The 12,694-nt window shown below is 43.2% G+C and overlaps 2 protein-coding genes across 3 annotated transcripts in view; one reads left to right on the forward strand and one right to left on the reverse strand.

Annotated features, from left to right (window-relative positions):
- igf2bp2a (insulin-like growth factor 2 mRNA binding protein 2a) overlaps positions 1–4,890 on the forward strand; it is a 38,871-nt gene extending 33,981 nt beyond the window's left edge. The window contains exons 11-17 of the mRNA XM_084022857.1: positions 1,400–1,537; positions 2,014–2,082; positions 2,757–2,879; positions 3,386–3,460; positions 3,635–3,766; positions 3,918–4,031; positions 4,546–4,890. Of these exons, the coding sequence (XP_083878983.1) occupies positions 1,400–1,537; positions 2,014–2,082; positions 2,757–2,879; positions 3,386–3,460; positions 3,635–3,766; positions 3,918–4,031; positions 4,546–4,644 (750 nt within the window). The 3' untranslated portion in view covers positions 4,645–4,890. The remainder of the gene's footprint in view (positions 1–1,399; positions 1,538–2,013; positions 2,083–2,756; positions 2,880–3,385; positions 3,461–3,634; positions 3,767–3,917; positions 4,032–4,545) is intronic.
- A 3,516-nt stretch (positions 4,891–8,406) lies between these two features.
- LOC311022163 (transmembrane protein 41A-A-like) lies at positions 8,407–12,459 on the reverse strand. 2 transcript variants are annotated; one of them, XR_014598093.1, is made up of 6 exons: positions 12,204–12,459; positions 11,859–12,009; positions 11,400–11,561; positions 10,969–11,107; positions 10,518–10,847; positions 8,407–10,483 (listed from the first exon to the last, which is right to left on the reverse strand). XR_014598093.1 is itself a non-coding variant. In XM_084023250.1 (5 exons), exons 1-5 carry the CDS (start codon positions 12,383–12,385, stop codon positions 10,627–10,629), a joined length of 855 nt encoding a protein of 284 aa, XP_083879376.1. In that variant the 5' UTR covers positions 12,386–12,459; the 3' UTR covers positions 8,407–10,626. The 2 variants fall into 2 exon arrangements, 1 of the variants encoding a protein (XP_083879376.1); XM_084023250.1 differs by having other exon boundaries at positions 8,407–10,847.
- Between the last annotated feature and the right edge of the window lie 235 nt (positions 12,460–12,694).

The following is a 12,694-nucleotide window of genomic DNA, read 5'->3' on the forward strand; positions in this document are numbered from 1 at the left end:
TTCCCAGCATCCATCTGATATCTGTAGGCCTCTCTCTCTCTCTCACACACACCCTGCTCCTCTTTCACACTGCCCCGATGACATCACCAGCTACTCAGCCAGTCAGAGAGGTCGGAACCTCCGAGGAAGAGAGATAGTGATGATATCCCACGATGCACGCTGCCCCTCCGATACACAACACGACTGGCGGCGGAGTGCTCTTCTTAGCGAACAGCGGGTCGTTGGAATTAATATCCCAGCAACTACGTTTTGTTCTCCTTCCTTTTTATCATACAAAACATTATTTTTTTGTTTTTGCTCAGAAATGTCCCATCAAAGAAGCATCATGTGGTTAGTTTGCACTGGCTGGCGAGAGCCGTTCTGGCACCTGTCGGGCCCGGCGCCGGCTCTACAGTAAGCGGGGAGGGCCATCTAGCGAGACACGGTGGATATTACACAAAGCCTTCTGGGAAAGGAGGAAGTGAAAGGAGGCCGTGTGTCTCTTCACGGTTATGACACCAGAATATGTGACTTGACTTTGTGGGGAGAAAAATGTATTTGTCATGCCATCACAGCAGCAAACCGCCCTGTGTTCAGCATTGTGACGGGGCATTTTTTCAGTTAGTGGTCCTGTGGGTTTTGAAATGACTTCTTCAGCGTAAGAAACAGGATCACGTTCTCCACCTATTAAAGAACACTTTAGAGTATTTTAACTTGACAATTCTGAATGACTACGTCTGGAGACACGTGATTTTTACTGGAGACTGAAAATACACACATGAAAGTAACCTTTAGATTATGGGTTCATATAATATAAATTACTTTTATTACCAGTTAATCTGCTGGTTACTTCCTCAAAGCATCAGTTTAGAGTTTTGGCATATGAAAACGTGAAAATGCCTGTTACTTCTAGTAAGTAAATAGCTCCAAATGGCTTGTTCTGCTCAAACAAACCCACATAAATGCATCTAGCGGAGTAGAAATCAAGGAAAAGCAGCTTCTATTTTGAGAACCTGGGACGGATTACTGTTTTTGTTTTGATTAATGATTCAAAAATGGTATTCATTTATCAGGATTGTCGAGGTCCAGATGTCTCAGCACAACATTACATTATGCAGGACATATTTCATTTTCTTCAGTTAAAGCTGAAGTGGAGAAAAAAAAAATCAAGGACTTTATTTAAAAAATAAATGGAGCAAAAATCTTTACTTACTGCAGAAAGAGATCTAATTTTCTCTCTTTTTACCTCATCAGCAATTGTGCTACATATTCGGTTGATTTTCTGTTCCTGTAAAGTCGTCCTCATGCAGCAAGAAACGCTTGGTTGCCTGTTTAATCTGCATCCTAATATAAATAATAATATGCATCCTCATGCATGGTGTTCTTTCTCGCGTCTAAATCTGCCTCTTCTTCTGCTCAGCAACAGGCCAACCTGATCCCAGGCTTGAACCTGAACGCTCTGGGCATCTTCTCCTCTGGTCTGCCGGTGCTGCCCCCTGCTGCTGGACCACGTGGTCCGATGCCCTCAATGGCACCAGCAGGATACAACCCATTCTTAGTGAGTATGCTCTTCTTTAAAAACAGATTTATTTTTTTAAACGCTCCTTTCAGAATGACTTGTTATACCTGCCCAGCACCGTGATGCACGGATCCCGCAGGGATTAGTTTTGACTTGATAAAGCAATTTGTTCCCAGCACATGGTAAACCCCTTCCCCTTGAAGTGCTTTTACCAATAAAACAGTGTTGACTCAGGTCTTCCTGCATGATGTTGTACACAGTGTGGCTCCACAGATGAGTCAGTTTGTCAGTAAAAATAAAGTCTCCGGCTCATGGCCTGACAAGGTCGAGGACACAGCGGTGTGAGACAGTGTGTGAGAACGGATTTGCGTGCACTCTAGTCAAGAAAGTTTGTGTGTGAGTCACTGGGAGTTTATGGCCTGAAGTCCCCCCTATTAAGAGCCGGAGCGTGTGCATGTGTCTGTGAATGTGAGTGTTTTTTGGTGCCATCTGATCGGTCTGCTTGTCACTTCCAGAGTCACTCTTCACATCTCAGTGGCCTGTACGGGGTTCCTCCAGCAAGTGCCATCACCCACCAGCACTCAGTATGTTCCCTCGAATCTGCACTAGTGTTGGATGATCATCAGAGTTTACTATGAATTTCTGTTTTTTGTGTGTGAAGTGAGATACATATTTTAATAGATGAGGGCACGTAAAGCCAAGGAAAAGCTGTTTGCCTGGAAAGTCTGTCTGCAAGTGACTAATGGTATATGTGGGAGGGGCTGCAGCCGTATAAAGAAAAAGAGGAAGATATAAGACTAATAGACAGCGAGACATAAATAAGAGACCATGGCAACCTCTCAGTCAGCGTCTATGTTGAACAGTGAGTCTGGCATTCCTGCATCCCACCAGCCAGTCACCAGAACACCACAAATATTTCTGGAAAGGGGACTTTTCAGCCCAGAGTTGTCCTGTGGCTCATAAAAAAATGCACTTCACAAACCTTTAGTACATGAGTGTTACCATGCTAATAAAAACAAAATCGTGGGTCAACCCTCTGCCCTAATAGGACATATTCCTTTCAGACCCAGTGGGGAAGTTTACCCAAAGAGAAGAGAGCTCAGTTTAGCTTTGCTTGCATGCGGTGTCATCGTGTGTCTTCAAGGATCTGAAGAGTTTAATAAAACATTTTGTCACTGTTTAAAGCTTTTTTACAGCAGTAGAGTGTTAGTGAATGTGCGGTGAAATATGTGTGGTCTTTCTTTTTTTTCTTCTTCAGCAACAGGCTCCAGAACAGGAGGTTGTCTACCTCTTTATTCCAACTCAGGCAGTCGGGGCCCTGATCGGCAAGAAGGGCCAGCACATCAAGCAACTCGCCCACTTCGCTTCGGCTTCAATCAAGGTGGGTTTTGCCGGCGTCAATAGAGCGCCGACTTGAATCCAGAGTAGCTTCGTAGCCTCGACTGACACATGGAGTCCTGCAGCGAAGTTAACAAGTTGGCATCCGGCGCCGGCTGAGTCAGCAGCGTGTCATCGACCACAGATGAACATGTTAGTTATTTAGTCAACAAAAGGAGATGACTAGCGAGCTGAAAGAATCTCAGAAATCCCCTTGAGTCCCGTCTGCAGAGGTTGGACAGCTGCTCATTGGATTCTCATAACGTCATATGGAGCTATATATGTAGGACTTCTCAGATGAATGATGATTTTTGGACACGTTTTCATTCCATAACCTGTGTGTGTGTGTGTGTGTGTGTGTGTGTGTGTGTGTGTGTGTGTGTGTGTGTGTGTGTGTGTGTGTGTGTGTGTGTGTGTGTGCGTGTGTGTGTGTGTGTGTGTGTGTGTGTGTGTGTGTGTGTGTGTGCGCGCGCGCGCGTGTGTGTGTGTTTGTGTGCGTGTGTGTTTCAGATTGCCCCAGCTGAGAGTCCAGATGTTACTGAGAGGATGGTTATCATTACTGGAACCCCAGAGGCTCAGTTTAAGGTAAAAAAAAACACATTGAATGTGTATCAATAGCATAACACAAAAATTGTATGCAACCATTTCGAGGCTAAGATTGCTACTTAAAGTAATTATTGAATTTGTCCTGTATTATAGTAAACAGCAGTGGACCTCTGTGTGTCCCCGTCTCTCCTCATTCCCTCCTCTGTGTTTCAGGCCCAAGGTCGGATATTTGGAAAGCTGAAAGAGGAGAATTTCTTCTCAGCGAAGGAGGAGGTCAAGCTGGAGACGCACATCAAGGTTCCCTCTACTGCAGCTGGCAGGGTCATCGGTAAAGGTGGCAAGACGGTGAGTGAACCGGATTATGGTCATGGATGCTCTTATCTACGTTGTTTGCTTGTTTTCACCAAATAGAATTTCATTTTAACCCCAGTGAGAAATGTCCTTGGTGAAATCCAAAGAAAGGTTATGATCTCTTCTTTTCTTTTTTTTTTACCAGGTAAACGAGCTGCAGAACCTTACGAGTGCTGAGGTCATCGTACCGCGGGACCAAACTCCAGATGAGAATGACGAGGTCTTTGTGAAAATCAGCGGGCATTTCTTTGCCAGCCAGGTATGCAGAACAAAGGACCCGCTGATTAGTTTGCTGATGTCAAATACGTGTGACAAAAAAATGGCTGTGTGTTGGTGGCATATGCAGACATAGTCACAAATTGAATATGAATGTGTTGCTAAAACATAAGACAGTAAATACTGAAGTAGCTTGAACAACGATCCTTATTTGAGCAGCTATTTATGTGCAACCACAAAAAAACGGAGGTGTTTTCACACCTCTTGGCTTCCAGGGGAACTCTGCACTCCTTGATTTGATGAAGAAAACATTTATTTTCACTGTTTTTCTCACATGTTTCCATGGCAAAAGGAAAATAAACAAAAACTGAGAAAAGTCTCAATAAATTGGAGTAAATGAGTTCTATAACGACAGCAAACCCTCACTAATCCAAGTCTCATTTATCCTCACTTATCAGCCGTCTAAAAGGGGACGTTTCAGGGATTTGAATGATCCGTTATTGACATGGAGATGGACTCCGTGTCACGTATCAACTAACAGCCTGTCTCTCCAACAGACTGCACAGAGGAAGATCCGGGAGATCATTCAGCAGGTCAAACAGCAGGAACAGAAGCACCAGCAGGGCGGCGCCATGTCACCGCACCACTCCAAGTGACCAGCGGGGTGGCTCCAGCGGGCGCCAGCCAATGAATGTAGCCCTCCCAAACGGACAGAGACCTACCCAGACACAGGCCAAGGCCAAGGGGGACATGCAGGGCAGACCAGCAGCACCGGGATCAAAACCAAAGAACTTCACACAGGGGGAAACAAGTGAGAGCCAAAGGCTGAGGGGCATTTGTGTGCACTGCCAGCCCTGTGAGAGCAGATAGAGTGGGATAAACCGTACTGATATAATATAATATAGTAAAAAAAAAATAAAAAAACATCCACAAGAATGGTGGAAATGGCAGAGAATTTTGGATCTGTTGTCTTCACAGTTAAAAAGGTCAACAGGAGAATAGTATGTCGCCCTGCGTAACGTGATCTCTTTAGTTGGACTAACATAGGCCTAACAGACTGATAAAGCAACAGTATTAACACGAGCATATACAAGGCATTGTGATTATTATTTTGGGTTAGAACGAGTGGAAAAGGACACCTTCTCTCTTTAAATATCCTTAGCAGTATTAACACAGCGTAGAAAGGTATATTGATACTGACTGAGAGTGTGAACTGTTATTTTTCTATCAAAATGACAGTACAACTTGGCGTAGTTTTGAATATGTTTTTGCTTGTTCCAGAGATTGATTGGGCTGTTAAAGCCACATAAAGCAGTTTCCCTCGTTACGGTCACATTATAGGCCACTGAAATCAAAAAAAGGAAAAAAAAAGCCCCTATAAGTAAATATGGTGAATGGGTCTTTGTAACAAGCCTGTGTGTGTGCCAACGCAAAAGATAACGTCCCTTTGAAATGTCTCTCACCATTCATATCAGATGCTTCACTTTTTCTTTTTCTTTTTTATTTCTTGCTGATTTCTGCTTCACTTTCTCATCACTCTCTCTCATCTGGCATGTGTTTTTTTTTTTTTTTTTTAATAGGATACAAATATTTGTTGTCATGAAACACCCCCTCCTCCCCACGTAGCCTTTTTTGATAACATTGAACTGACTGCCACTTTCACTCAACGGAGGTTAAATGCAACAGGCTCTTTTTTCCACCAGTAAACTGGTTCCACTCTCCCACGCTGTGCAGTCGACTGTATCTACATTCATGCTCGTTGTCCCGATATGAAACAAAAATAATGTCTCTAAAGACTCCTCTACAATCAAATATCCACGTCTTAAAAAAAATAAAAAAAAGGTGTCATTTTGAATGTGCACCACCACATGCTCTGCCTTACGAGGGTGACGTGGGTTTTAGGGAGGGTGCAGACTCGTGGTGGGTTGGGGGGTCAGCGAGGAAACAGTTTGGGGTTATGGGGAGGGCGGGATGGGGTTGGGGGTGGGGGTGGGTTTATGGGGAGGCACTGTATGACCTGTGGTACACACACGACCGCAAACGTGACCGCAGCCGCGTTTGGCTTTAACCCTCTCTTGTCAGGGAGCTTTCTAAAATGGCATGACAGCTGTGAATGTACGATATGCAGCCTTTTTTAGAAATATCAGCCCTGCTGTGTCCAGCGAGCCTGCACACAGGCTCAGATTGTCATTCTCACTCTCGCTCTTTTACCTTAACCTTTTTTTTTTCGCCTGTGCTGGTTTTTCTTTCGGCGAGCTGGCTGACTGCTTTGCGAGAGCGCTGGACACGCAGGTCCTGGTCTCCCTTTGTGCTTCACTCTGGAGACCATGGAAGCTTGTTGCCTTATTTTGTCACCCTTTCAGACATCACCCATCAGCTTCATCTTCCAGACGCAAGGTTATTGCCAATACGCACAGCTTCCTCCATGTGTGTGCGCATATGTGTGTGTGCGTGTGTGTGTGTGTGTGTATATATATATAAATATATATATAAAAAGAGAGAGTAATATTTATGAATCTATTTTTTTCCTATTTTGTGATGAGAGCTATTGATAAGAAACAAAAAGAAAACAAAGTCCTTTTCTTTTTTTTCCTCAGTGGGACACTGCCATATTATTTTGAAGGGAAGTGTTTATTTTCTTGAAAACTAGACTATGAATAATAATATAAAGAAAAAAAAACCTGAAAAAATTGGAGAACAGTAAAGTGAACCACGGCGTTAACTTTGGTCAGGATGTGAACAGTGCGCATGTCAGTATTGTGATCTACCTCAGGCTTCAGGGTACCTCAGTCCAATCTTTCATTTCCCCTTTTTCCACATTTTGTATGCCTTGTTAACTGATCATTTTGAGCGTTTTTAATTTTCTTTTTTAATGAAAAAAAAGGAGAAAAAGATCTGCAGTAGGCTAATCACTAAAATCTTCAGGTCCAGCCGACTAGTCAAACTTTGTAAACCGTAGTCAATTCTGTTGGACTGTCTTTGCCTGGACGCCATAGGACCTCTTAATGATACACGTCAAAAAGGATTTCCAAGTACATTTTTTGCTAGAAAGGAATGAAGAGCAGGATGTAAGGGGTACAAACCTGCCCGAAGTGGTTCTGAATGTGGATGTTGTGTACTGATTTCACCGTCAATGATAGAAAAAGAAAACGTACAAATCGGGTCGATAGAAAACTAACCAACTGTACCTCCTGTTTTTTTCCCCAACTGTACCTCCAGGTTTTTTTTAGACTTAAAAAAAAAAAAAAAAAGAAGTTTATTCACTTGTGAAAAAAAAAAAAGAGAAAAAATAATTTTTTAACAACCCAATTCAATCTTACCAGCTCTATTTGATAACAGCATTCTCTGGGGTTGATTTGAAGAAAAAGCTGCAAAAATACACTGATGGGACTCTTGAACGTGGTGTAAAAAACCCTCGTCTTCTGTGTAGAATGTAGAACAACTCTAGTCGTTGAAATGTCACTGTGTACAACAAGATAACTGTATATCTGTAAACATGTACAATAGAGTCACACACACACAAATACATCGTTTTTTCCTGTCTCTCTCTCTATATATAACACTTATCGGTCTGCACCTGCGTTGTGTGAGATGGTGGGAGAGGCTTTAGAGCGTCACAGCTTCCCTCTAAAACTGACCTCTGAACGGTTTCCTCATCAATCTGCGGAGTTTATTTTTGTTGTTGTTGTGCTGTACATTTCAGAATTACCTCTCAGAATCCAAAGCTGACGTTAGTTACTAAAACCGATGTAGGGGGCAAACGAATTAAATAAATGAATGATATAGTGAACGTTAGCGTTTGTCTTTGGAGTTCTTTTAACTGTCGAGGGGCGGACTTTTTGTCATCAGATGAGGTGCATCATTTTTTTTTTGTTTTTTTTGTCCCGGTGAACACAAGACTAGCAGTACTTAAAAAAACATAAAAAGGTCTATCAAACTCACACAATGCCTGAGGTTGTTTCAGCGAGCCTCCCCACAGCCGGTACCTCATACTGATGATGATAGGTCAACCAGACCTGATTCAAATACTCTGACCTTACCCGCACAAATGCAGTACGGTGCTTCTCCTCGGGCCGTGACTCCTGTGGCGGTCTGCTTCACTTGTAGTAGGGCGTGTCTCGGGAGGAAAAGGCGGCTTTTCGCAGTAGGACTGGGATTCATAGTTCGTCACTCATGGTTTGACTTTGTTGGGAGTAGCTTTTTAGAGCGGTTTTGAAGTTGAAGCTCTTTTCTTGGCATTGCAGAGGACTCTTCAGGCCTCCGTCTCTCCTTATTTTTTTGGCTCTTTACACAGTACTAAGTGCAGGTTCCCCTCCAGCGGGTTCGGTCTCACCGTGGTGTTGTCAGCACGGCGTCCTGGTTGTCGAGACGTCTGTAAGCCGACCGCAATCTGAGGCAACAACTTGTCAAGATAGTAACCATATTTTCTTTTTTTTAACTTCCGAGGATTGGTGTTTCTAGGTTTTGTGGGGTGTTGCTAGACATTAATATTCAGTACCAGAAAACCACAAATACACACATCACGGGGGTGTACTGTGTTGTTAGTCATATCACATGGTGTTTGGATAGTTTAGGGTTTTTTTTCTCTCTTCCTGTTGATCTGGTTTTCTCGTCATTTACACTGATTTAAATAATGTAGTCTGGAGCAGTAGCTGCGATTCTTTGCTTTAATATTCATTCCTGTTAGATCACTACCAATAATACTAGCTGTTAAATTGTGGTTGAAAAAAATATCATATAACTAGGATTTTTTGAACAGATTTGGGAATTATAATGACAAAAATAATTGAATCTCTGATATGCAAAGAATAGGGTTGACAGAGCATCCAATTCTAATTCTAATTCTTTTTTTTAAAACGGATAAATCTTGTACTGCCTTTGTGACTGAACAGAAAAAAAAGGGCATTTTAACAACCATCCAAAAATCATAGATTAGCTGAGGAAGTATTTAGTATGTCTGGTTGGATTTATGCAGAACCACAGCAGTGTTTTGTCCTGTCTTGTTATTAAATGGGAAAACACAAAGCATTGCATGAGACTGTTGTAGGCGATCCAGTAGGTACACTTCATATAGCACTAGACTTTAAGTAGTGGTTTTACATGGATCTCTCTCTTAACAGCATTTCACCATTTGGGAGATTCCTTTTGTTACAACCCTCGAGTCCTACATTTCCCACGGGCCCTAAACGCCCCGAACACCTCAAGGTGATTGGTGAATGTGCGCTGGACAGACATTTGATCCATTTTAAATCCATCTCGTGGATCCATGCCGTTCTGGTAACAGCCATGCTGTTGTTTTGAGTTATGAGTGAACTGTATTGCTGAGCAACCTGGATCTGAGCAATAAAGAGTATTTGAAAAAAAAAAATGTCATGTTTCGGTTGTTTTATTATTTATTTTAGATTTTTTTATTTATAATAGTTTTTTCACCTGAAATAAAAAAGGGTGTTGCATCATTTGTGATCCGACACACCACAAAAGTACATTACACTTCAAAGAGTGAACATATTTTAAGAAAGCTGACAAAGTTTTCATCTTAACCCACATGAAGAAAGAGTTTTAAATGACATTTTGTGCAGCGTTGGGTGAATACTACAAAAGACACACGGACGGTGAAAAGGGGCAGGAAAGAGAAGCAATACTCCAGCTTGTATCCATATAATTAGATGACATTTTGTCACAAACATAACAATGTAATCAAATTGGTTCCTCAAAAGAGTTTAAAATTGGTAGAAAATTGTCCAACACACAAGCCAACAATTTACACTGAAATTGCAAAATATGATTCTCAAACAAGTAAAACACATAACAAGTTGTAGAATATACAAAGATGATACATTTTTCAGTTTAAAATAAATTAAAGCACACACCCCCTCCCCCCCCAAACAATAATCTGCACCATCCAGACACAGCAAACATGAAGGGCTGTTACCTTCAGTTTTCCATTGTCCATATTGGAGGTAGAAGTTTAATCACTGCAGGACAGGCACTTGAAACACTAGCCGTTTACATTGAAACAGTGCTCTTATTGTGTATATATAGTAGTGCAAGACCGACATCTTCTTAAAATCATTCCATCTCTCGCTTAGATTACTGTACATTCATACATCTAGATACATACTGTGCCCATGGAACAGAAAAACCAACACCTGGTGAATAAAAATACTTGGCTTCGAATCCCACTGGCCGGACTTTTGTTTTCTAAAAGCTCTCTTTCTCCGGGGGTGTGTTCCAGAAAGCAGGTGTTGTTCAAACTCTGAGTTTGTTAACGCTGAGAAGAGGGATACTCTGGGTTGTCTGTTCCAGAAAGAGAGTGACCTTAAACTTTAGGCTAGTTACCATGGCAACTGACTGAAACTACCTGCTCACTGGCAGGTTTTCTTGAACAAACCCTGAGTTTCTGCCCACCTATCTTCTCCCTTTTGCTGATCTTTGACCCCTCTCAGTGTCGGTCGATTCAGAGTTCAGGGTGAAGGTCAGAGTTTGTTGAACCTGCTTTCTGGAAAACCCACCCAGGTGGCGTAAACACCTTTACACTCCTGCTTTCTGAAGAGTCACCACTTTAAATACATTCACTCTATACATTCACAGCCGAGGGCATGAAAACCCTAGGAAACAAAACTCACTCTCAGAACACATCACTGGACCTTCTTATCTGTGATTAGCCCGTTCTGCAGTTGTACATCCAGTTTGAGATGCTTCTGACTGAATCGACGGATAAGTGCGCCGGGTAGCAGAGCCATGCAGGCGATGGCCAGCAGCTGCAGCAGCCTCTCCCAGGAGAACAAGTCATCCAGCGAGGCCACCTCAGAAAGCATGACGCCCGTCTGGACACAGATGAAGTTGTACGGCAGGAGGCCTACGAAAGCAGATAGCAGAGCAAACAAAGCACCCTGAAGGTGAGAGATCCCGAGTCCATGAAACGATGATGAATGTACGTCATCACATCGTCTACTAATCTGGCGATGGCGTGTGCTTACCAATAAAGACTGAGCAGAAGAAGAAGGTGATGGGGATGTTAACGATAGGGGCAGACATGTTCAGAAACCAGTTGGGAGTTATGGGAAAGAATCTCAGGAAGAGCAGAAAGAAGAACAAACAGTCCTGGTTCTCCTCGACCTGGGAGATGAAGATGAGACGTTAAACGAGATGATGATGCACTTTGATTTACAAGCAACGTAAACACCTTTACACTCCTGCTTTCTGAAGAGACACCACTATAAATACATTCACAGAGGGCATGAAAGTGTCAGGAAACAAAACGCATTTCCAGACAAGAAATCACCGGATCTTCTTATCTGCGATGAGCCCGTTCTGCAATCATACATCCAGTGTGAGATGCTTCTGACTGAATTGGCGGATAAGTGCGCCAGGCCTTGAATGAGTTGTGTACGTGGCGTAATCGAGTTACCTTCCTCTGCAGCATGGAGACTTTGCCAGGGAAGAGGTTTACGATGTAGCGCTTCCCGAAGGCCCGAGACAGGAGGTAGCACATGGTGGAGCCCACAGTGGTGAGCACCGAGGCAAGCAGCAGTCCTTGATATGGTCCAAATATAGCTCCAGCCAAGATGTTCTGCATGGTGACATGTGCAGAGGGCCTGGGTTACTAGACATAATCAATACCTGTGTAATGATCAACTCTGACACACATTGTGAAAGGAAGAACCAGCCTTTTCATCATGATTAGTTAAATTGTGTTTTGCATGCAAGCACACTTTGTTTTACACCTACCAGACAGTATTTTTGGCTAATTTAAATAAAAAAAATTTAAAAAAAACGACTTCTTACTCATGGAGAACAAATAAACTGAATAACAGAACGTCTGCCTCGTCATTCAGCATCAGCACAGAGAACACTGTTTCCAGCTTACCAGAAACGAGGATCCAGGAATGGCAAAGGACTGCTTGTAGAGATACGCGCTGCAGAAGAGGAGCAGGACGTATCCTGTGTGCTCCGTCTTGTAAAACTGGAGGAGCTCAGCCAGCTCCCTCAGCTCCTCCAGGTCCGAGGGGAACTTCAACCTGCGAAAGCATCCGGACTCAAGTTAGTCCCTCTTTTGTGAACAGACGGAGTTGGGAGATATTGACAAAATACACAATCAATGACACAGCATATCTGTTGACAAATACAGACCCTAACCCAAGCGTTACTAGTATTATAACCTAAAGACGTTTATCTTATCTGGCTAAAAGCTAGCGACGCTAGCGACAGTCACCTGCCGGGTTCTTCGGAGCCGTCGGCGGGCTGCTCCTCCTCGGACTCCGCCGTCCTCGCATGTTGCCTCTCGGCCGTTGGGTGAGGTCGTCGCCGCGGTGCCGCCGGAAGGTACAGTGACAGTGAATACAGGTACAAGCTAGCCGCGACAACAACGGCGATTAGTCCGACAAGTGAGCGCATATTCCCCACTTTCCCTCCGCCAGAACAACGGCTTCTTCGACTCTTAACTGTTGTCAGGGAGAGAAGTGTAGTTCTTCTTTTTCTTCTTCGAGGTTTAACGGCACCTTGCACCCTCGGTGTTGCGACACCGCCATCTTTTGGAGGCAACGTTAGCTAACTCCTACCATTTCCATTCTGCTCGACATACGTACGATTATTGTAGTGTTACAGTTGTAAAGGCGTTCATTTATTTACTGTACATAACTACAAGTTAACAGAATATCGGCAAACGGGATTGTGTTTTCGGATTCATCCAGGCCTCATGGGGGC

The sequence above is a fragment of the Eutrigla gurnardus genome, assembly GCF_963514095.1.
Source record: "Eutrigla gurnardus genome assembly, chromosome: 12".
Lineage (NCBI taxonomy): Eukaryota > Metazoa > Chordata > Actinopteri > Perciformes > Triglidae > Eutrigla > Eutrigla gurnardus.